Source organism: Malaclemys terrapin, chromosome 4 (genome assembly GCF_027887155.1).
Source record: "Malaclemys terrapin pileata isolate rMalTer1 chromosome 4, rMalTer1.hap1, whole genome shotgun sequence".
Classification (NCBI taxonomy): domain Eukaryota; kingdom Metazoa; phylum Chordata; order Testudines; family Emydidae; genus Malaclemys; species Malaclemys terrapin.
This window is the reverse complement of record NC_071508.1, coordinates 106,991,101-107,016,513: the sequence shown is the minus strand read 5'-3', so window position 1 is coordinate 107,016,513 and position 25,413 is coordinate 106,991,101. Positions and strand designations below refer to the sequence as shown.

Here is a 25,413-nt window from a genome sequence, read left to right as displayed (position 1 = left end):
GAGCTTACCAAAATCCGCCTTCCTGAAATCCATTGTCTCTATTTTGCTGTACTCCCTTCTACCCTTCCTTAGAATTGTGAACTCTATGATTTCATGATCACTTTCACCCAAGCTACCTTCCACTTTCAAATTCTCAACAAGTTCCTCCCTATTTGTTAAAATCAAATCTAGAACAGCTTCCCCCCAGTAGTTTTTTCAACCTTCTGAAATAAAAAGTTGTCTGTAATGCAGTCCAACAACTTATTGGATAGTCTGTGCCCCGCTATGTTATTTTCCTAACATATATCTGGATAGTTGAAGTCCCCCATCACCACCAGATCTTGGGCTTTGGATGATTTTGTTAGTTGTTTAAAAAAAGCCTCATCCACTTCTTCCACCTGGTTAGGTGGCCTGTAGTAGACCCCTAGCATGACATCACCCTTGCTTTTTACCCCTTTTAGCCTAACCCAGAGACTCTCAACACCTCAGTCTCCTATGTCCATCTCCATCTCAGTCCAAGTGTGTACATTTTTAATATACAAGGCAACACCTCCTCCCTTTTTCCCTTGTCTATCCTTCCTGAGCAAGCTGCTCCCATCCACACCAACATTCCAATCATGTATTATCCCACCAAGTTTTGGTGATGCCAACAATGTCATAGTTGTACTTATTTATTAGCACTTCCAGTTCTTCCTGCTTATTACCCATACTTCTCGCATTTGTATATAGGCATCTAAGATCCTGATTTGATCTTGCCTCCCAGTTTTGCCCTGACCCTCCTTTCTCTCTGCCATTATAGCCCACGCTCCCTCCTATTTCCGACCTATCTCCCAGGTCTCCATGTTCTCCACTTACCTGTGGGCTTTGCTCACCTGTCCCCGTCAAACCTAGTTTAAAGCCCTCCTCACTAGGTTAGCCAGTCTGTGTCAGAGCTCTTTGTATGGAGAGAGAGCTAATCTCTTGCACTAATTAATAGTGACTCCTTTATTTAAACCATGTTTGCTGGAGCAATTTTAAACATGACTCAAAACCACTTCGAGGCTAAAATTGTAGTTTAGCTGGCCTTTGGCTGTCTTTACCCTAGACTTAAAATTGTCCGTTGTTGGCATGATACAACTCCACCATTGATAGAAACAGTGGGAGCACTAGTGTGGATCAGTCCCCCAGGCCTGGCATTTTTAACCACTATGTCTTCTAGACTTGCTCTGAATAGTGGCTGCAACTGACAGCCTATCTGTACTAGCGCTCCCACCAGTCATGGAAATTTGTTATTATTTAGTTTTATTACAGAAGAGCCTAGAAGCCCCAACTAAGAATGTGATCTCATTGTGTTAGGTGCTGTATGTATGCATAGTAAAACGTAGTCCCTGCCCAAAGGCTTACAATCTAAATAGAAAAGGCAGACAAAATGGGGTAGAAAAGAATTGTTATTTGAGAAGAAAAAAGTCTAAGTGTAGACAAAGCCTCGATGGATGGGGCTATCCATGTTCTTCGAGTGATTGCTCATGTGTATTCCACAATAGGTGTGCGTGCTCGCCATGTGCACCGGTGCTGGAAGTTTTTCCCCTAGCAGTACCCCTAGGGGGGTGCCCCAAGTGACCCGTGGAGTGGCACTTCTATGGCACGGTATAAGGGGTGCTGTGCACTCCCCCTACCCTCAGTTCCTACTTGCCGCCAGTGAAGGTGCATTGGAACTGCTCTGCTCCAGCTTGTCTGCAGCTTTCCTCTAGAACACTTGTTCATTTGTAGTAGTAGTACCTGTAGTTGAAGTAGTTTAAATTAGTGTTAGTTTAGTTTAGTGCGCCTGGGTTGGGGCATGCCCCATGCCCCGGGCTTTAAGTCGTGCAACACTTGCAGGCGGCCAGTGCCAGTGAGTGACCTGCATGCGGACTGTTTACGCTGTCTGGGGTAAACCCATCTCAGTGATCGATGCAAGATTTGCAGATCTTTCAAGCCACGGACCAAGAAAGAAAGACATTCGGCTCCGAGCCATTCTGATGGAGTTGGTGTTGACCCTGACTCTGGTGCAGCTCCGAGTCAGCACCAGGTACCACGGCGTCGGTGCGCGGCAACCCTTCGTTGCCTTCCACCAGTTGGCACCGCTCCCCATCCGCGGGGCATGCCAAGAAGGCTAAGAAGAGGTCTTCTCTACCGAGGCACCAGAGCAAGACGGGGGGAGAGACTAGACCCACATTGGGCAGCTCTCGGTCCCCGTCGGCCTCCAGGCCTCTGACTCAGGTTGAATGGAGTAGCCCGGACCAATTGGCGCAGGCTTCCCCAAGTGTCCGGGTGCCCTCCATGGCAGAGGCCCTGCAAGTGGCCCAGAACATTATGTCCCTGCCAGTACCAGGGGCTCTGCCACCGTTGGCTCCCCAGTCCAGAGGCAAGCCACCGCTTGGATTGCCGCAGTCGCCTCCTGGTCAGTACCGTTTGCGGTCGAGGGAATGTTCCCGACACCATTCGCTGCTCGGTGACCATCCCGTGCATAGTCCACGCCGGTCACCATCGACTCCCTCCGCCCCTCCCCCCCAGGTTGTCTGACTGGGTTCGGACTGACCGGGGTTCCAGGCACCACTCCGCCTCAAGGGACCGAAGACCTCGCGAAGAGAGTGGGCCCCATTGAGACAGACGGCACCGGAGATCCTCGTCTTTGAGAGGTTACCGTAGCCCGTCGCAATACGGCCGTCGACGCCATTCTCATTTGTCGTCTCTCTCCAGGACCCCGCCACGGCACCGCTCCCGCAGTCCCGGGCATTGATTGCCGGTGCCTTGCCATTGCGGATCTGCCTGCTGGAGCCGATCGCGGAGCACTGCTACCGGCAGTACCGGGGACTGGTACGCTGCCCTCGATCTGCAGGACACGTACTTCCACATTCATATATTCGAGGGGCACAGGCGCTTCCTCCATTTCACGGTTGGACAGGAGCACTACCAATTTACAGTCCTCTCGTTTGGCCTGTCCACTGCTCCCAGGGTATTCACAAAGTGCATGTCTGTGGTGGTGGCCTACCTCAGACGTCATGGGGTCCAGATCTTCCCCATCTGGATGACTGGCTGGTCAAGGGCAGCTCCCGGTCGCAGGTGCAGGATCACGTGGTGCTCCTCCTGTCCACGTGCGCCACCCTGGGCCTGTTGGTAAATGACACCAACTCCACGTTAGTCGCAATACAGTGCATAGAGTTTATTGGGGCAGTCTTGGACTGGGCCAGGGCCTCTCTCCCACGGGACAGATTCGAGACGCTGAAAGGGCTCATCGACACATTCACAAAGTTTCCCGTGACGACAGCCAGAGCGCGTCTCCAGCTCCTGGGTCACATGTCAGTGGGCACATATGTGGTTCACCATGCCAGACTCAGGATGAGGCCCCGCCAACTCTGGTTGGCCTCGGTGTTCTCCCAGGCTCGAGACAGGATGGACAAGGTCCTCACTGTGCCCGAGCCGATGATAGTCTCCCCACAATGGTGGTCCTCCCTGGGGAACATGCTCCGTGGGGTCCTGTTCAGGGGCAGGCCCCCGTTGGTGGAGCTGGTGCCTGACCCATCAGACTTGGGGTGGGGAGCCCATGTGAGAGATGTTCAGACCCAAGGTCTGTCGTCTGCGCAGGACCTTTCCCTGAGTATGAATGTCAAGGAACTCAGGGTGGTCCGGCTGGCGTGCATGGCCTTCCGCTTGTGCCTGGAGGGCAGAGTGGTCTGGGTTCTCACAGACAACACAGCCTCAATGTTTTACATCAACAGGCAAGGTGGGGCCTGCTCCTCTGCCAGGAAGCCCTCAGGCTGTGGGACTTCTGTATAGCCCACGATATTTGCCTACAGGCCTATCACCTACCAGGCACCCAGAACTCGCGGGCGGATCGCCAGAACCGAGACTTCTCCTCTCAGCACGAGTGGTCTCTATACCCAGAGGTGATGCACAGACTTTTCCCCAGATGGACCTGTTCGTGACTCGGCAGAACTGCCGGTGTCCCCGGTTCTGCTCCGGGGTGGCTGGGAGTGGGCGCTATCTCCGATGATTTCCTCCTATCCTGATCAGGCCACCTTCTCTATGCCTTCCCCCCCCGATCCCACTGATAGTTAAGGTCCTGGAAAAGATAAAGACCGACGGGGCCCGGGTCCTCCTGATTGCCCCGGCGTGGCCCAGGCAACATTGGTACGGGACCCTCACAAGCCTGGTGGTCGATCTGCCGTGGCCATTGCCGTTCCACCTGGACCTGCTTTCCCAGGACCAGGGCTGCCTCCTCCACCCCAGCCTAGCTGCACTCCACCTCACGGGATGGCTGCTTAATGGTTAGGCCAGGAGGAAAGGACGTGCTCGGAAGGGGTTTCAGCATGTCCTCTTGGAAAGCAGGCGACCCTCCACGCATCGAGCCTACTTGGCAAAGTGGTCTCGGTTTTCCCAATGGGCGGCTGAGTGGGACGTTTTCCCCCATGGCTGCCCCAATCCAGTTCATTTTAGACTATCTCCTTCATCTTAGAGCCCAAGGCCTTGTGTCCTCGTCTATCAAGGTGCACTTGGCAGCCATATCAGTCTTCCACCTGCTAGTGCAGGGGCACGCAGTATTCTCCCATGCTATGACTGGCTGATTCCTTAAGGGATTGGATCATCTCTTCCCGTACATTAGACCCCCAGTCCTGCAATAGGACCTGAACTTGGTGTTGGCCCGGTTGACGGGTCCCCCTTTGAGCCATTAGCTACATGCTGCTGGTCACATCTCTTGTGGAAGGTAGCCTTCCTGGTGGCGATCACATCTGCTAGATGAGTCTCGGAACTCAGGGCCCTGACCTCTGAGCCCCCGTACACGGTGTTCCATAAGAATAATAGAATATCAGGGTTGGAAGGGACCTCAAGAGGTCATCTAGTCCAACCCCCTGCTCAAAGCAGGACCAATTCCCAACTAAATCATCCCAGCCAGGGCTTTGTCAAGCAGGGCCTTAAAAACCTCCAAGGAAGGAGACTCCACCACCTCCCTAGGATAAGGATACGGTCCAGCTCTGCCCACATCCTTCGTTCCTCCTAAAGGTGGTCTCCGCCTACCACATGGGTCAGGACACTTTCCTGCCAGTTCTCTGCCCCAAGCCCTATGTGTCCAGTGAGGAGCACCGCCTCCACGCGCTGGACGTGGGAAGGGCTCTGGCCTTTTACCTGGAGCGGACTAAGCCATTCAGGAAGTCTTCGCAGCTGTTCATCGCTTCGGCCGAACGCATGATGGGTCAGCCAATCTCCACTCAGTGGCTCTTCAACTGTACACCTCATGTATCCGTACTGTTATGACCTGGCAGGAATCCCTCTGCCGTCAATTGTGAGGGCACACTCAACTAGGGTGCAAGCCTCGTCGCCTGCCTTTTTAGCCCATGTCTCCATTCAGGACATTTGCAGGGCTGCCCCATGGTCTTCAGTTCACATGTTCACCTCGCATTATGTGATCGTCTCCCAGATCAGGGAAGACGCCGGGTTCGGCAGGGCTGTGCGCCATCCTGAGAGTTTGTGAACTCCTACCCATCTCCAACAGATATAGCTTGGAATCACTTATTGTGGAATACAAATGAGCAATCACTCGAAGAAGAAGAGACAGTTACCTTTTCTGTAACTGGTGTTCTTCGAGATGTGTTGCTCATGTCTATTCCACATCCCGCCATCCTTCCCCTCTGTCGGAGTTGTCTGACAACAAGGTGGGGGGAGTGCGCAGCGCCCCTTATACCGCACCATAGAGGCGCCACTCCAGGGGTTGCTACGGGCACGCCCCTATGGCTACTGCTGGGGGAAAACTTCTGGCTCCAGTACATGTGGCAAGTACACACACCTATTGTGGAACAGACATGAGCAACACATCTTGAAGAACACCAGTTACGGAAAAGGTAACTGTCTTTTACTATTTTTTTTTTTTTAAATAAATATAATTGCATCCTGGCCTATGCCAGTGGTTAAAACTAGGTCAGGGCTCAATGTGGCTGGAGCATGGAGGAGTTCTAAAAGGCAGTTTCATCTAGTCCTTCCTGGTTAAAAGGAAATTGGCTATAGATCTAAAGAGAGAAGGATGGGAGGATAAATCAGGATAGAAGGGGGGAGATCCCTATGATTGCAGATGTCTCCATGTGAAAAATAACAAGAATCTACAATACAAATAGGATGTGAAAAAATAAATTCTTATTTTTTACATTTGTTTTTAAACACTTATTTAAGATGTCTTGTAAACTGAATTGTTGAACTATGTATTGTCCCTGATCTTCGTAACTAGCACTCTACTGTATTTTATTTGACTCTATAAGAGAAATCTTTGTGACAGTTATGTGCGTGCAAGCAACTGTGAGTTTTCCCAACACTTCAAAAACATTTTTGATGTTTTTCTGTCTTAGACTGAGACCGTATCGCTTTGGTGGGATACAGATAATCATGTGTAAGTTATAAGTTTGTAAATATGAAAATTTGAAATCTAAAAAATACTTATTTTAAGAGACAAAGTTATTAGGATTTAAATCTGTCTCTTTTTGAAAATACAAACAACAAAGATTGGAAAACATGCTTCATATAAAAACCCTGTATATCTGGCATTATTTACAAATCACAGCTATATTGTATTGGTCATCACTTACAGTCCCCATGATATATACATGATTGTTTTAAATCCTTTTGTTTTGTAGATGACTTTGATGAATTCATGTTGAGTAATAATGATGTTGTGCTCAGAAGTATTGCTGAAGATCTTCGGAATTGCTTACCCATTGAGGCAATGCTTAACTCGGAACATCTAGCAATTAAAAAAGTAAGCTTGTCATTCTGGTCTCTGCTGCACCACAGAATTCACTCGGAAATTATAATAGTAATACTGATGGAAATATGGTCTATTGGTTAGGGCATTGGAATGGGATTTGGGAGACCTGGGTTCTGTTCCCAACTCTGCCACTGCTTTGTTGTGTGACCTTGGGAAAATCACTTCACTTCAGTGTGCCTCTGTTAAATACTTTGATTGTAAGTTATTTAGGGCAGGGCCTGTCTTTTATTACATGCATGTAGAGTGCCCAGCAAAATGCAGCTAGCCTAGTTATGGGATATAGTGCCTGGCTGGCATGATGATTCCTATTTGGGTCCTCTAGGCACTATTACAGTATGAACGTGAAATAAGAAAACTGAAAAGATCGGGCCAGTGGTGTGGTGGCATACAGTACAGGAGATTCAAGTTTGGCTTCCAGTTCCTTGTTTCCTGAGATGTTAGGGACTGAAAGAGGCAGGATGCTCAGCTCATGTGTATTTGGGAGTGGAGAAAAGTAGCATCTTTTCTACTTAGGCACTTCTGTTCATTCCAGGAACAGAATTAATACATTCCCAGAGGAGCGGCATGTCGTTCTTAACTGGAAAAATGGATTGGCCCTGTACACCAGTGCTTTGAGGGGAGGAAAGAGGAGATAGAGGGATGTTTGAGGAACACACCCCCTTCAGATAATAAGGCAAACACAATAACATCCATCTGATTGAAAATTGTACATGCATTAATCAATGGTGTTTCTGATTCTGAAATATTAAACATGAAAAGATGTATTTCTTTAGACAGTTAAAGTTGTAAGAGAAGTAGCATTACCCTAGTGTGCTTCTGGGGTGAGTAATGAGGGATTCAGCTCCCCATCCCCTAAATGTAAGTCACCTCTTCCTTTGCCCAAATTGTAAAGGAAAGAGGGAATGTGTCCCTTCCCTAGCCTATAACCTTTACTTATCTCTTGGACACCAAAAGCCCCAACTGTCCCTTGCCCAGCTGGTCAAACCTCCAGCTTTTCCTTGACAACTTCTACAAAGCAGTTGCTTGTCAGTTGAATATTGAAGGCTAAGTCTACACACAAGAATTGCATTTATTTAATCAAATAGATTTTAAATAAATCTGTGCAACCCCTATTGGGTGGGACCTTCTCTTAAATCAGTTTGTGTGACTTAAATCAATTTAGCTTAATTTGGTTAGACCAGCTCCACATTTTGGAGAAATATATATTAAATTTAGTATTAAAATACATAAATTACACAAATACTAGTAGACTGATAGGACTGAACCTTGGGGGAAGGTGGAGAGTGCGTGAGGAAGTAGTGTACATAATTCCAGGACATGTGATCTGTAATTTATGTCTAACGCATTGCATAGGACACAGTCTGGACCTTTTGGGTTTTGTTTAAAACAACCAAATCACTGTATAAGTGAAATAGAGATTTGCCTGTGATTTTCTTAGATTTCATCTTCTTTTTCAGATACTTGAGCAGCCAGAGCCGACAGTTCATGTTGATGCATTCCTTTATGATGATGATGATATTATTGATTCATTGTGTGAGAAGGGAAAAATGAGTAGAAACTACTGTGTAGTGTGTGGCTCACACAAGACCGCACCTTTAGGTAAGTACCATGTTGTGAGTGCACAAGCCAAATAGATATGCTGGCTGATTTGTGAATATACAATAGATGTAGCTATTTTATATTTGTTAAAAATAGTCATGCAGTAGCTCAGCTGAGCAACAGACCATCCAGCTGATTGAGGACTTTGGGCAAGTCTACTCTAGGAGTGCTTTACCAATATAGGTACACCGTCATGCTATACCAGCAAAGTGCACCTAGAGTGAAAGCTGTTTTTACTTGCAAAACTCAGCACTTTTGCCAGTGTAGCTTTTTCCAGCACTCCCCCACCCCAAAGCAAAATAACCTAAACTGGCAAAAGCACAGCTTTGCTGGTATAACTGTGGCTATACTAGGGGCTTTTGCCGGTATAGCTATGTCGGTCAAGGATCATGCATCCTCACACCCCTACTGACGTAGCTATTTTATGAGAAGTCTATAGTGTAGACCTGGCCTTTGTCTTTCCAAACTGGCATAGTCATCAGGCCAAATTATTCCCCACACTCTGCATGGGGGAGAGTACAAGAAGCCTCCTGCACACAAGGGCCAAACACACTTGCACATTTGCATGAGTGACACTAACCAGCCACAAAGGGGGCAGGAAGGAGACAGGGTTATGGACCGCTGAAGAGGAAAGTGCATACAGCAGTGTCAAAAGAGATGACAGTGGCCTCCTCCACCTTCATATGTAGGAACATTAGGAGGAACAGTGCCTCTGAGAGCTGCTCTTTGGCCTGGTGCAGCTCTTTGCTACCCCAAAGCAGAGCAGGGCCTTTAAAATGCAAGACATAAATATTTTATTACAGTAACATTCAGTGTTCTAAAGCTAGCTGTTCCAATTTAAACTATTTACAGACTTTTTTGTGAACAGATATATTGTTACATTGAGATCTAAGATGCTGTATTCAGATTCTGAATCATTCACCGCCATTAATGTATAGTAATATTTCCAGGTAAATAATTAATAGAGCTGGGTGGAGAAAGGTAATTCTGTTTCTCAGAGGATTTCAGTGTTTCAGAATTTGGTTTTGTTGCAATTCAGGCTGAAAACCTAAATTTTAAAAAATGTCCCCAAAAGGAAATGGAGCACTGATGCCAAAGCAGTCCGGCGGTGCACTGAGGAGCTGGGCGAGTGAGCTGGCAGGAAAGCAGGCAGGGGTCCATCAGGACCCCTTTCTGGATTCCCTGAAACATTGTCAAAGTCAGACTGTCTCCATGGAACATTATGAGTTTGACAAATCAGTAAATTCCAATGAAAAAATATTTTGTTTGAGTTTTTCCAACCAGCTCTAATAATTATAGTTAACTTCTCTATAATAGAGGAATGATGCTGATTCAACTAAAGTTAATCTAGTGACAAAGGCCCGGTCTACATTAAAAAGTTAGGTAGACCCAGCTACTTCACTCAGGGGTGTGAAAAATCCACACCCCTGGGTGACATAGTTCAGCCAACCTACCCCCGATGTACACAATGCTAGGCCGACAGAAGAAGTCTTCCATTGACCAGGCTACTACCTCTCAGAGAGGTGGATTACCTACGCTTATGGGAGAGCCTCATCCATTGGCGTAGGTGGTACCTACCCTGAAGCACTGCAGCAATGCAGCTGCAACACTGCAGCTGTACTGCTGTAGTGTTTCAAATGTTGAGAAGTTCTAAGTCCTAGCACAGGACACTGCAAACTCAGATGGTTGGTGGAGCCCTATAATAAAAAAATGTCTAGGAAATAAGAATTAAAATATAGTAGAAGAGGAGAGCCGTGTCAGAGTAGGGTTAAGCTCTGCTGAATATTTTGCACTGATGAATGTTGCCCATGTAACACATTTGTTCTGTTCTGCTTTTATTTCTCAGAGTTTATTTCTCATTCCTTTTCCCTCATGGAACTGAAGTTTCTTTATCAGTATGCATTGCCTGACCTGACAGGAAAGATTCTGGTTGACGTTGGCTCCAGGCTTGGTGCAGTGCTATTTGGGGTAAAATCCAGCATGGGAATTCATATTCTGTTTCTGTGCCATACTTTTCCCTTCTCCAGTTGGCAGCTTTCATTGTTCCATACTTCATCCGAGGGGACAGATCAACAAATAGCCATCTATAGCATGAAGCATCCAGCCAGTAAGAGGTGTTCTACTCTTGTACACTCAGTTCTCCTTCTGCTTCTCACAGAGACGAAAACACTGTTGATCTCACTTATTGACTTGCCTCCACAAACGATCAGAATCTGTTGTCCAACAGTGTAGCATTTTGCTGTCGCATACCCTGGCTGCTCTTTAGTTTGTTACTGCTCAGTCTCGCATTGCTAAATTAATGTTTTCTTTCCTGTTCTGGCCAAGCATTCTGCTGAGTTTTGGTAAATCCCATCGTGAAGCGGGAAACTCTTAAATTTCACTGAGATGCTTTGGATATGAATTTGTCTCCTAGCTCAGTGTTTCTTTACTATTTTGATACCAGGGACTGGCTTGCTGCCTTCCTAAACTGTGTCAGGGAAATCTCAGGGACCAGTGCCAGTCCATGTACTAGTTGTTGAGAAACACTACCTAGCTAACGCTTAAAGCATTTTGTCCTATCAAATACTTTATCAGGAAGCTCAAGTGTAATTTCAGATTGCTGTTGGCATGATTGGTACACTGCATGGCCAACAGCAGCACAAAACATATATGGGTGCAAATTATATCAGTTAATAAAAAATTCTTAACAAAGTCAGTGGCTTCAATAGGAGCCTGATCTTGGAGACACTTGAACATGTAACTTTACTCCTCTGAATAATCCAGTTTGGGATTAATCATATGAATAAAGTTATTCCCACATGTGAATGTTTGCAGGATTGGGTCCTTAAATGTTAACATTTTGTTGTCAGTTATTGGATTTATTTTGAAGTTATGGAACACTTGTACTGTTATAATGAAAGAGAGCCTCAAGATAAAGCAGCAATATAATTAAAAGAGAGGTTCTCTTTTTCATCATATTCTTGGCTTGTATTTCAGAAGTGGCAATTTGCCATGTTTTATCTGCACAGGTTGCCTTTCTAGCCAGAGGGTTGAAGGGCTTCAGAAAGCTCTAATAATCAAGTTGCAGTATATTGACATCTGTAACATAGTATGTTTGTCATACTTTTTTTTTTTAAACTTTTCTATGCTAGCTAAGTGTAATTATAGTGTTCATTGTAGATAAAATTGTAGTTAAAGTTACAACATTTTACTCATTATAGGCTGATTTTTTCTGGCATTCATACTTTCTCAAAAATTCTCCTTTTGGACAGAAACTTTCCATGATTGGTCTGAGCCCAAAGGCAAATTACTTTAGAATAATGTTTAAAAAATTTAATTCCACCATTTTTGAGGTATTGGTAAAATATAAATTATGATTTACATTTTTTACATTTAAAAAAAATACTGCATCTATAAGTAGCATTGTTCAGTCTAGGAGGAAAATCCTTTTGTGAGCTCTTCCATCCCATTATAGGTGCAAATTGGACTTTCACATACCACTGTGTGGAGTGAACTCCCGATTCATACAGGTGTGTGTGTGTGTGTGTGTGTGTGTGTGTGTGTGTGTGTTGGATATTTCTGTTGCATTCTGTTCTCCTACAAAAGAAAACAAACCGATAAATATATAAATAAAAGAATCCCAACACAATCTTTGTGTGTTAATTCCACCCCCCCCCCCCTCCTCTTTCAGTTTATTTTTATAATTCGGTTTGTGCTAACTTTAGTTTTTCCCCCATTCCCTTAAGCAGTTTCTATGTATCTACCAGTAGAAGTGGAGCCGGAGTTGTTGCTTGCTTTCCTTTCTTATCTTGGCCTATCAGCTCACATCTGTTTTTTCATGGTAATATTCATAAACCATTTACTGTAATTGCCAAAAAGAGGGTCTTAACCCTGGAAAAATATGTAGTTCACTCTAGTGCATTTCCTACCATTCTGTTTTAAAACGAATTAACAATTTTTTAACAACCCCTCCAATACACTTTTTTTTAACCTGCCTCTAATCATAACCTTTGTTTTTCACTTTATAATGTTTAGTTTTTCCACTTTAAGTTAGAATAAGTCATTTTATAGGCACCTCAATTATTACATTTCCTCTCCTTATTTCAGGGCTATCTTTACAGCTCAGCATCCCAACTATATGGAGTGGAAATGAATTCAGACTTTTGCCAGTTGCAAGAAATGATAATCACAAAATACCAATTTACAGACAGAGTAAAGGTGACTAAATACATTTTATAGTGTGTATATTTTTTAACCAACTGTATAATAGATTAGTTAATTCTATTCCAATGAGAGAGGCTGGTAAAATCAGTGTTGTTCTAAAGATAAATCTGTACTTTGTTGGTTTGATTTTAAACAAAACAAAAAAAGTTAATGTACATTAAAATTGAGAAGAGATTTAAAAAGTTCTTTTTAAAATATAGTAATATTTGATTCATTCAGCCTTTTATCTTAGTATGGGTCAATCTCTCAGCTGACCCCAAACAAGTACATACTAGTCTCATTAAAATCAATAGAAGTTCTACTGCTGTTTCACTGTTTGTTGAAATAGGATTAAGCCAGTATATTAAATGTTTATGTTACTCTGAAACTATATCTAGAATGGTAAGAAAAACAAGAGACATCTGGGGTTTCCATATTTTTTTAAGAATAGCAAAGATACTGTCAAGGATTTGCATTTGAGTAGACGCTAAGGTCTGCAGGCTGCCAACGCTGGATGTTGTATTTCTTTATTAGTTTCTTTGGAACTGAGAATTTCAGTTCACATTAGTGCATATGTGTGTCAGAAAAAACAAGAAATGTTCCAAACAAACTCAAACCATTAATATACAGAGATGCTGTTTTCATAATGAGAACAGTCCCTTTTTGGGAATGTCTTCGCCCATGCAAAAGGTCTTGTGGCCAAAGACAATAAATAAAACACATTAAGTGAAATCCTGGCCCCATTGAAATGAGTGGCAAAACTCCCAGGGTATGTCTATACTGCAGTTGGGAGCGAGGTGAGTCTATCTTGGGTGGCTAGCCTGAGCCTTTGCTAGTGCTGCGGCGTCCACACTGCTATTTTTTTTTTTTTTTTCACTAGCTTGAGCCCCGCTGGGATGAGTCTGTTTACTTGGGCTGTGAGCTTGCTCCTAGCTGCAGTGTAAACAAGGCTTCTGATGTGTCTGAAATATATCAGTGAAATACGATTGTACTGTACAACAGAATGCTCCATCAGGTTAATTCACTAGAGACTGTAGATGTGTATATACATGCTCTTGAGTTGCTTTATATCTGGAAAATATACACCTTAAATGTTAGTTTTTCTTCACACCTTGTAATTCAATTGAAGTGTTATAGTTTTCAATGCATAAAGATAAAACAGATAATTTTCAAAGCAGTGTGGTGACTTTGCCATTCAACTCCCACTTGATGTTAATTTAGTCATGTGACTCCTGTTATCACACGCTGTTTTGAACATTATCACACACTGCTTTAAACATTTCATTCTTGGATTTCAGCTTCACCCCAAAATGAATCCTCTCTTTTATTGCATCTTTTTTTGGAGATATACAGTAGCATGAAAAAACTGCCAGAAGCCAGTTGGCTAAGTAATAAGTAGGTAAAAAGAGGTTAAAAATCTTGGAGGGAAAAAAGCCTCATAATGTCCACTGTTATCTGGGATGTTCTGATAAAAATCCAGAACGATACATTCTTTCCACTGTAACCTCTACTACCTGAGAGATCAGAGTAAAGCAATTTCTATATTTAATAGTGAATTTATGAGTGAATCTTGTGTTGTTCTGTTCATAAATTAAAAAAATAAGTGCATAGAAGTCACTTATGTTGTACCATGTTTGGTGTGAATGCTTAGAGTTTGATTAAAAAAACAACAACAGAAGTTGGGGCAAATTCAGAAAATCACCCTTACATGTATCTAACTTTAATACACATAATTATTTTTATATAGTAGTTTGGTTTTCTCTTAGTACCATGAAAATCAAACTTTTCAGAACTGATTTCTTTTTCCCTTTTAATTTAGCAAAGAGTCAGTCCCCACCTTTGGTTGACGAATACTTATATATAGCACACAAACTTTTTTTTTCCTTGGCTACATTGTGGAGGATTTTAAAGAAGTGATTTGAAATTAGAGGACATTTTAAAAGAAGGTATTGTAGATCAGATTTGAGACTGTTGACACAATCCCTTTAAATCACCAAATTAGAAAAGAGTATAGAATAGTTCCAAGAAACAAGAATTGTAGTGTACCCAGATAACATTGTCATTCAGATTAAAGAACATACTGAGAATAATGTCCAAATAATCTTCTTAACCAAAGAAGCAGTGAACTTAATCCCATTTATAGTCTAGGTGTACTAAGAAGTATGACTATAAACTCTTAGTGAACCCTTTGGCTCTATTCTCTTAAATGGATGAAAGTTACCAGTGCTGCTAGTTCTTCATTTTTAACTAGTCTTAGAGTTTCGTTTTCAGTAAAGTGAATACCAAAATGTTTGGCTATAATGGAATCACTACAAAATATTCTGTTAGTGCAGGGGTGAGCAAACTTTTTGGCCCGAGGGCCACATCTGGGTGGGGAAATTGCATGCAGGGCCATGAATGTAGGGTTGGGGTGTGGGTGGGGGTGTGGTGTGCAGGAAAGGGCTCGGCAAGGGGTTGGGGTGGAGGAGGGGTGTGAGGTGTACAAGGGGGCTCAGGGCAGGGGGTTGAGGTGCAGGAGGGATGTGGCAGGGGGTTGGAGTGCAGGGTGCAGCAGGGGCTTAGGGAAGGGGGTTCGGGTGCAGGAGGGGTGCGGCAGGGGCTCAGGGCAGGGGGTTCAGGTGCAGGAGGGGTGTGAGGGGGGCTAAGGACAGGGGGTTGGGGTGCAGGAGGGGGCGGGCTTCGGCCCGGTGCAACTTACCTTGAGTGGCTCTGGGGTGGCAGCCGCGCGCAGTTGGGCTAGGCAGGCTCCCTGGCCCTGCGCCGCTCCCGGAAGTGGCCGGCACCACTTCCCTGCAGCCCCTGGGGGAGGGAGGGGCAAGGGTTCTGCGCGCTGCCACCGCCTGCAGGTACCTCCCCCAAAGCTCCCATTGGCTGCGGTTTCCCATTCCCAGATAATTGGAGCTGCGGGGGGGGCAGTGCCTGCAGGCGAGGACAGCACGCAGAGCCCTCTGCCCTCCACCCAGGGGCCGCAGGGACATGGTGCCGGCTGCTTCTGGGAGCGGTGCGGGGCCCGCAGCGTCATGGGGGTGGCAATCCCGCGGGCCGGATCCAAAGCCCTGACAGGCTGGATCTGGCCCGCAGGCCATAGTTTGCCCACCGCTGTGTTAGTGGCTGGCCAATGCTGCATGAGTCAAAATGATACATTCTCCCCACTTCAGTTGCTACAGTGCTCCTTTGCATGGGGAGTGTCTCTTTCCTATAGCAATCAGAATAGTGTACATCTGCTTAAGTGATCCAAGTGCAAATATTTCCTTTGTGAGGATAAGTTTTGATAAAACAAAAGCTTTGTCCTTCAGGAAGGACCATTTGAACTGCAGCTTACCCCAGTCAGTAGCGGAAAGACAGATCACTTTCCCTCCCACTACCAGCAGGTTATTAAGCAATTCAGAGAGTGAATAAGAAGTTATGGTTTCCTAGACAAGAAAATAGTGGCAAAAGTGTTTTCTTCTCTACACAAATACTTCATTTTCCTGTGAGAAGACCTCCCCCAAAATTAATTACCTGAACACTAGTAGAGATTAACAAAATGTGGGATATTCAACCTGCTAGATTAGTGTGTGGTGGTATCCCCCCACAATAGCTAACTTACTCTCCATTACATTAAGTACCCAGGCTGGCCATTCTTCGAGTGTTTGCTCTTGTCCATTCCACGTTAGGTGTGTGCATGCCATGTGCACCGCTGCCAGAGGTTTTTTCCCTCAGCGGTATCCGTTGGGCTGGTGCCACACGCTTCTGCACCGGAATAAGGGGCACTGCTGGCATCGCACCCTGTCAATTCCTTCCAGCCTGTGACAGTTGATGGAATGTCCCCTCCGGCAAGGTGTTTTTCTCTTCAAATTTAGTTTATTAGTCTTAGCTGCATGTCCATGAATTCCGAGCCCATCTCCTTGGGTACTGCTTGTGAGTCTCCTAACGTGGAATGGACGTGACATGAGCAAGCACTCAAAGAAGAAAAAACGGTTACTAACCTTTCCATAATTGTTGTTCTTCAACATGTGTTGCTTACGTCCATTCCATAATTCACCTTCCTGCCCCTCTGTCAGAGTTAGCAGCCAAGAAGGAACTGAGAGGATGCATGGATGGTGATGCCCCTTATACCAGTGCATAAGTGCACAGCATCAGAGGGCGTTAGAGCTGGTCCGATGGATACCAAAGAGGGGGAAATCTCCAGCGACAATGCATGCGGTTTGTGCACACCTAACGCGGAATAGACATGAGCAACACATCTCAAAAAAAAAAAAAAAAAAACAATAATTATGGAAAGGTTAGTAACTTTTTTTCTACATTCAGTCCCTTAATATTGACTGTAAAAGGTGACCAGTGCCACTGCATCATCCTGTTTGTCCACCATGATAATGTCACTCCTATAAGTAACACTCTCATGGTGACAGTGATCCAGTATTCAACTTCAGATTGAATAAGCAAAGTATCAGTTTAGCTGGATCCAGAAGTTAGATAAATTCACTAGGTTGATTTCTAATTGGTAGGGACACTTCAAATCAAATCTTGGTGCACAAATAACACATGGATTGACAAAATCCCAAAAGAGATGATACTACTACTTTTTCAATCAGAAATTTAAGATTTATTTTTCTGGGTTAGGAGGAAAGTCCTCCAACTTCCTGTTAGAGTTTTGATGAGCCTCCAAATTCCCCCTATGTTATCATCATCATCATCATCATCAGCTGCCCCACAACTCCATTTTCTGCTACCATTGTTTTGGCTGAGGAAGACTGGACAGGATGCTGATGTTCAAGAAGAGCTCCTATACTGGCTGGAGAAGTACTTGTTTAATAATATGAGGCACTCTGTCTCTGCAGTTCTCCCTCTGAAGGCTGAGCACATCGCATCTCCATTACTCCCAGTATGTGGAAGGAGAATACAATAACCAAACTTGGGTCTTCATGGACAATCTGAGCCTTAATCACTAAACAACCAGCTCAGCCCTTAAAGTGCATTTTAATAGCATCATAAAAAGCTTTAGCTGGATTAAATCCTTTACTAAAATTAATAAGTGTTCATGATGATAAAGCACAGGTAACTAAAATATAATAGTAATTTCCTAAATCTTCTATTGTGGCATTCAATGATCAAGATCAAAAGTAGATGTAATATATTTTTATTTAATATACATAATGAATTAAGTACTGTAATTACTGAGGAAATAAAACTGGCTTCTTTAACACTCACAACAGTGAGTTCATTTCTATGTTACTTAATATAAATTGTATGAATTGTATACTGTGCTCTATGTACAGACTGTGTCTATTAGAAAGCTGTGCATCTTCTTCTAAGTTAACTTTTACGTATGTACAATTATTTGTCCTTCAGGTGCTTCATTCAGACATCTGTACTCAGGCTTCACTCCTTCAAAATGCTGATGTTGTTGTAATGAATAATGTCTTTGAATATTTTCTCGACAGACTGGAACAGGCCAGGTAAGTATGTGTCCAAACAAGTAATCAGTTTCTCTGCCAGTGGATTTAACCTTGCAAGTTATAAAAAAATCCTTTATATTGTGCCTTTTGAAGTCACACACATAGTTTGTATTAGAAAAATGTATTTTAAAATGCCTGTACTTGATTTAGTCAGATTTAGCAGCTAAAACTTAAGGGCAATTATTAGTTTTGAAATCTACTAAAAGCTTTTTCTCTTAGTTCCACCAAGACATTTCTCAGAACATTTGCACTAATCTGTTAAAATAGGGTACTGTCTTTATAGGAAATAATTACATGGTCTTGAATTGTTTTAACAACATATAAAGATTAAAATCTGTAACAAAATAACAAGAGGATCCTTCCTCAAACCTATGGATTACAAAAGGGCTATAAATATGTATTCACACTGCAAATTACAGTTACTAGTGACATTTCAAACATGAAGTCCTCAAAGGTGAGCTATAAAGGGCAAAGGCATGGTTAAGATTACACCTGTGTTCTTTGAGACACAGTTATGCCTTTACTTGCCTTAAGAACTAAAGATAATTGGCTTAATGTTGCACAGCAAGTCTAAGGAAGAATGAGGTTTGCAGAGTGATGGAAACTATATTCTTCTTAGTCGATATTACTGTGGTATGTGAAATGATCTGACTTGTAAAATCAGGAAAAAGTAATGCTGGAGGATATATCTATAATACTCTGGTTATGTTAATTTACCTCAAAGTATTTTGTCACCACTGCAGCATAGTGATATGAAGAAAAACTTTTGACTATAGTGAATAAAAAAGTGAGTGAGGACTAGCCTCTCTCCCCTAGAGACCAGAGTTCAAATTCTGATTTAGGTCACAAATTAAGTTGTCTGGTGTCTCATCCTAGTTTAGAGTGGATATTTGTTGACTATCACAAAAAAACAACAAACTTGGACATAACTGGCAGGATCTCAGGCTCCAGATTGGAATAGCAAGAGTGTTGAATGTCCTGGATAAGGTATGTTAGAAGAGTTAAGTGAGGAACATTACATAATCTCTGCCCTCACCACAGGCCACTGAGAGAACTATTCATTCTTCCCTTTTTTGAGCACCAACTAAACCTAATTTTAAAAAGGAAAAGAAACAACATATTTCAAAAATAAAACTCTAAAGCCATATAATCCCTCTGATCTGCATGAGTAGCTCCCATTGGTGTTAGTGGCTGGTCCACACACAGACGTGACAGTAAGATATGAACAGTGACTTTATACTAAAGCACAAATTGCAAATCTTTAAAGTCAATCTACTTCTGGTCACTAAATTATCAGTGTTAAATTCATTTTATATTGAATGTGTTTCCTTCTCTAAAAATTGGCAATCTTTTGATCTTTAAATACTATATTTGGATTTTAAAATGTGTTTCAGAGCCTGGGAATTTATCAGTCATAATATGAGGAAAAAAGGGTCATTATTAGTGACAGTCCCAAGCCTTGAAGAATCTATCTCAAACCTACAGGTTCGTGGTTCTTTTTCAAATAGTTTTAGCTGACACATTTTATCTTACTCTTTATGAAGGGGTTATAGTGAGTCAATATGCATTCTAATTGTTACTATTCAGACTCCACGGTATCACAAAGAGGGCAGTGTGGTCAAATGCTTAGAGCAGAGAACTGGGAATCAGGACCCTGGGATCTATTCCCAGCTTTGCCACCAATTTGCATGATCTTGGAAAACTTATTTCAATCTCTTTGTGCCTTGGTTCCCCAGCTGTAAAATTGGGATACTATTTATCTACCCCCACAGGGCTGTTGTGATGCTTAATTCATACCTTAATTTTGAGGATCTCAAAGTATTATACTATTATTCAAGCCTATACTATGTATGTTTTGAGTTGTATAACATGCTTTCATCAATATATTACTTGGAATATGGGTGGAAACATAAAATCATGTGTATAATTAATCGGCAGATGTTAATGCAAAGAGACTCCCATTCCAGATAAAAACTAAGTATGTTTTCCACAGTCAGACCCAAACTTGAGTAAACAGATAAGCTGACTGAGTTACTTTTCAGAAGTTATCCTTACTCTTTCATATTTAGGTAAAATGATGCTTCCAAAAATAAGTTTAACTTACCAATGGTGAATAAGCTGTAATGGCTAAACTGTCTCTCTCCTCTTCTCACTGATGTCTGCCACCCTTGGAACATAGGTTGAGTTGGTTGTTCAAAACTGTGTTAATTTATGTATCTGTTTTAAATTGTTTCAGACGGATATACTGCTCAGCCAGTGGGTAGAAGAGATGAAGTTGGACTATGATGTATACATGGAAAAGGATATTGATAGAGAAGCACTTGAACAAATTCATTTGTACAAGATTCTCTAGCATACAGACTGATTTACTGATAACAGTATAAAATCATTGACTTCAGAGGGAGCTGTGTGAAAGGACTGTAGGATTAAGCCCTATTTCCAAATAAATCATAAAAAAACTTACTGTTTATTTTAGAAATTATACATATTCTCAAAAGCTCCCGTTTCATTAGTGAGAACATATTTTGAGATGTCAAATTTGCATTAAAGTTCTCAGTGTGTCATAGCAGTACAATAAATTTTAGCCACTAGGTATCTCTGTAGCTTCATTCTGCATGGAAGTGTTTTGAAAGAATGGCAGTCTATGAACACCAGAAGAGTCCATCTTGTGCACTGTTAATGGCTGTGAACCTCCCCCAAATTTTTTTTTTTAAAATACATTAACAGAAAAATAGAGACCCACTATTAAATGTGAATGGTATTCATATATTTAACACAGCTTTATTTAAAAGCTTTAATATGTTGGGGTTTTAGTACTGACAAACTTACAGTACTGCTATTAATATTCTGCCTATGGAATTCCTGATTTTTTTTTTTTTTTTAAGGTCTGCACAGTAGCTACAGGCATTGATGTAGAAAAGATTATTGTCTCAATTTAGAGTAGCATTGTGACAGTGGCGATCTCCTTCTATTCAATGGTCCCCAGGTTGACTGTTGATGTAATTGGGGATAAATAAGAATCCTTCGGAAATATCGGTCTAAATATAGGAGAATAAAAATCTGCTTCACTTCCTTAATTTTAATGAGGATTGTAAGGGGTTAAGAAACTAAATATTCTGAGCAAGAGTTATGGCCTAGCATAATCTTTGGTGATGTAAAACATTGGCAATACACAATAACAGAACCGTACCCAAACCCTCCCAAAGAGAATGAAACACACACACACACAGAGCTTATATTTAGATTTTCTATTCCAACTATATAAAACTTTCAGTTCATTGAAAAATTTTTCAGCCTTAGACATCACTGATAATCAATATGTTTTGCATTTAACTGCAGGAATTTTTGACTAAGTGCAGTGCCAGTTGGAAGCAATGTTACTGTATGTCTAAAAGTTTTCTACACAAGTTAAGTCCTGTGCAAGTAGCAAAACGTTATACTGGCTACACTTTTTATTTTTCTAATAATTTGCAGCAAAGAATACCTATTAAATGTTGTAATAATATATATGGAGGCAAAAAGATTTAACAGCTAATTGGGGCCTTAATAGCACACCAAATACATGGATCTTTATTATGTGGGAAGAGCTTTATTTTTGAGGCCAAGAAGTCAGACTTTTCTCACTTCATTTTGTTTTTGGAGGGGTTGTAACTTGACTTATGTTGAGCCTGTACCCAGAGACTTTTGTGGATGCATTTTTCATAAATTATAAAATGAATAAAGATGGAAAATTATGGTTAAAAAGTTTCTATTTATTTTCTTTATCTAGAATAATTGAGCCCCTCAATCTTGTGTCCCTACCTGTACTGATCAGCTAGGAAGAGATTCCCCGTGAGGCTAAGCCACATGCAAGATGGTGACAGTATAAGGCTGTGATCTGAAAATGAATGAGAGGGGTCATGAAACAAGAAAGGAAATTTAATATGCATTTCAGGAAACAAGCTCTGCAACCATAATAATTAGCTCAGAAAGGTATGACAAAAGTTTGACTGAATTTCAAACTTACAATTAGGGCTCCTGTTGGGGGGGGGGGGAAAGTGGTATAACTTGATCATAGAAGGCTACTTTAATAACAAATACTGCCTTATGAGCAGAAAATAATTCCACACATTGGTTTGTTGCTCATGTTTCAGAGGTACAGCAAGGATCAGTCACTTCTCAGTTTTCGCTACTTCTTAGTTTTCTCCATGTGACTGGGCTGGTTTGTAATTTTGCAATTTGTTTTGGTAATAACTATATAAGGGGTGCCAGCTTTCACCACTCTCTCTTCCTTCCTTCCTGCTTTTCATTGACTCCCAAATGCTTTGGTTTTTAAGTTGCTGTTGGGTAAAAATTTCAGTAGAGAGAGGGTGGAGCAAATCCATATTTGACAGAACAAGGAGCAATGGTCTCAAGTTGCGGTGGGGGAGGTCCAGGTTGGATATCAGGAAAAACTATTTCACTAGGAGGGTGGTGAAACACTGGAATGCGTTACCTAGGGAGGTGGTGGAGTCTCCTTCCTTGGAGGTTTTTAAGGCCCGGCTTGACAAAGCCCTGGCTGGGATGATTTAGCTGGGAATTGGTCCTGCTTTGAGCAGGGGGTTGGACTAGATGACCTCTTGAGGTCCCTTCCAACTCTGATATTCTATGATTCTATGATGACATTTGGACCCTCTGACGTTGAAAATGTTACCTGTACATCTGTAGCTCATTTAAAGTAGAGGCTATTACAGGAAGGCTCCTATTGCCTTTTTAGACTAAGTTCAGAGGCAAGTCCAGGCTAATGTAACTTACATTTTCACTTGGCACTCTCATCAAGCATGTGACATTTGGACATCTTTAAACTGACTGACATAAACTATCACTCTCACTTACCCAAATGGTACTTACATGCCTTCTGATATATCAGCTCTTAATTTGGCCCACAGAGTTTGTGTGTGTCCTTAGGGAGTGTGAGTTGGTGTAATTAATGTGTTGAGGGCTGGAAGATAGGAACATAACAAGAAAAGCAACTGTGCATGTATGAAGGTGTAAGTTAAAGTAGACCACCCTCTCCTTTAATTTTCATGATCTTCTCGGTCCTTGATGCATAAGTTTCACAAATTTTGACTCCTCTACAGATGGATAGAGTGGATGTAAGGGAGCCTGGGTGCAGAGGGGATGGGAGTGTTACACAACTTTGCACATTCACAAATCTGAAAGATGTTAAAAATTCTGCAGTTTTTTTCAAAATATGAGATTAGGTATTGAGTGTCCAGTAGGCAGGGTTCTGTTCTCAGCTGTGCCCTGACACACTGTGTGGCTTTGGGCAAGGCATTGAATTTGTCTCACTCCCATATAAAAATGGGAATAATATCTACCTCATAGAGGGGTTGGGAAGCTGAATTAATGTCTATTAATTGCTATGAGATCCTTGGATGAAAATAGAAGTGCAAAGCCAAGCTGGCCTTTGTGGACTTGCAAAATCTGTAGTTGCAGGGCCTGCCTAATTTGAGGGACCTAAAAGTGGAAAAGATCTCAGAACTTTTTTTTGTAAGTTAAGTTTCTAATCTTTTTCCTTGCAAAGGTAACCTTGAAAATGGAACCGATGTAAAATGCTCAGTCATGCTGAAAGCTTGATTATTTTTCCCCCTAATGTCACACACTATCACAGTCCCCTCGCAGCCACCCATAGTGGTCACTGGGATCTGGAAAAAACTGTGGATCTATCTGTAGTTCTCTTGGTTTTTGTGAAGATCTCAGATCAGTTCTTGTCTGTATGGACAGTACTCCCCAGCCTACTACTGGTGGCACTACAGCAGTTGTAGGCTCTCTTCCAGATGGCTGCCTGTGGCTGAGCCAGCTTCTCTGCAAAGCAGCCAGCATGACCTCTGGTCGCAAAGAGGGACAGCTCTGTGAAAAGCACCAGGTGCAAGGGACTAATCTGAGGGACTAAACAGCTCTGGCTGATACTCGGTTGTCATCAGGGGCGGCTCTATATTTTTTACGCCCCAAGCACGGCAGTCAGGCGGCCTTTGGTGGCATGCCTGCGGGCGGTCTGCAGTTATGCGGATTTGGCGGCGTTTCTGCGAGTGATCTGCCGGTCCTGCGGATTTGGCGTACCCACCGCTGAAACCGCAGGGCCGGCGGACCTCTGCAGGCACACCGCTGAAGGACGACTGACTGCCACCCTCACACCGACCGGCAGGCTGCCCCCTGCGGCTTGCCACCCGAGGCACGCGCTTGCTGCGCTGGTGCCTGCAGCCGCCCTGGTGCCTGCAGCCGCCCCTGGTTGTCTTGATCAAGTTGCAAAGTCCAAAATTTTCAAACTAGGTGTCTAAAGTTAGGTACCTAAATTCAGGCTGTCAATCGCAGTTAACTCACGCTATTAACTCAAAAAATAAATCACAGTTAAAAAAATTATCACGATTAATCATACTTATAACAATAGAATACCAATTGAAATTTATTAAATATTTTTGGATGTTTTTCTACATTTTCAATATTGATTTCAATTACAACACAGAATACAAAGTGCACAGTGCTCACTTTATATTATTATTTTTTATTACAAATATATGCAATGTAAAAATTTCAGTTTACCTCATACAAGTACTGAAATGCAATCTCTTTATCGTGAAAGTGTAACTTACAAATGCAGATTTTTTTGGTTACATAACTGCACTCAAAAACAAAACAATGTAAAACTTCAGAGCCTGCAAGTCCACTCAGTACTACTTCTTACTTTGCCAATTGCTAAAACAAACAAGTTTGTTTATTTGACGTGAGATACTGCTGCCTGCTTCTTATTTATAATGTCACCTGAAATTAAGAACAGGCGTTCGCATGGCACTTTTGTAGTCGGCGTTGCAAGGTATCTACATGCCAGATATGCTAAACATTCGTATGCCCCTTAATGCTTCGGCCACCGTTCCAGAAGACATGCTTCCATGCTGATGATGCTCATTAAAAAAATAATGCGTCAATTATATTTGTGACTGTACTTCTTGGGGGGAGAATTGTATGTCTCCTGCTCAGTTTTACACGCATTCTGCATATATTTCATGTTGTAGCAGTCTCGGATGATAACCTAGAACATATTCATTTTAAGAACACTTTCACAGCAGATTTGACAAAATGCAAAGAAGGTACAAATGTGAGATTTCTAAAAATAGCTACGGCACTCGACCCAAGATTTAAGAATCTGAAGTGCCATCCAAAAACTGAGAGGGACGAGGTGTGGAGCATGCTTTTAGAAATCTTAAAAGAGCAACTCTCTGATGCGGAAACTACAGAACCCAAACCACCAAAAAAAGAAAATCAACCTTCTGCTGGTGGCATCTGACTCAGATGATGAAAATGAACAGTCTGTACTGCTTTGGAACATTATCAAGCAGAACCCATCATCAGCATGGAAGCCTGTCCTCTGGAATGGTAGTTGAAGCCTGAAGGGACACATGAATCTTAAGTGTATCTGGCACGTAAATA

The 25,413-nt window shown here is 42.6% G+C and overlaps 1 protein-coding gene across 1 annotated transcript in view; it reads left to right on the top strand.

Annotated features, from left to right (window-relative positions):
- The window catches only part of LOC128837382 (uncharacterized), a 46,294-nt gene extending 24,583 nt beyond the window's left edge, over positions 1-21,711 (top strand). The window contains exons 2-9 of the mRNA XM_054028533.1: positions 6,333-6,373; positions 6,618-6,739; positions 8,206-8,347; positions 10,194-10,315; positions 12,434-12,544; positions 17,861-17,967; positions 19,362-19,452; positions 20,204-21,711. Coding sequence (XP_053884508.1) covers positions 6,370-6,373; positions 6,618-6,739; positions 8,206-8,347; positions 10,194-10,315; positions 12,434-12,544; positions 17,861-17,967; positions 19,362-19,452; positions 20,204-20,320 — 816 coding nt within the window. The 5' untranslated portion in view covers positions 6,333-6,369 and the 3' untranslated portion in view covers positions 20,321-21,711. The remainder of the gene's footprint in view (positions 1-6,332; positions 6,374-6,617; positions 6,740-8,205; positions 8,348-10,193; positions 10,316-12,433; positions 12,545-17,860; positions 17,968-19,361; positions 19,453-20,203) is intronic.
- The last annotated feature ends 3,702 nt before the right edge of the window (positions 21,712-25,413 follow it).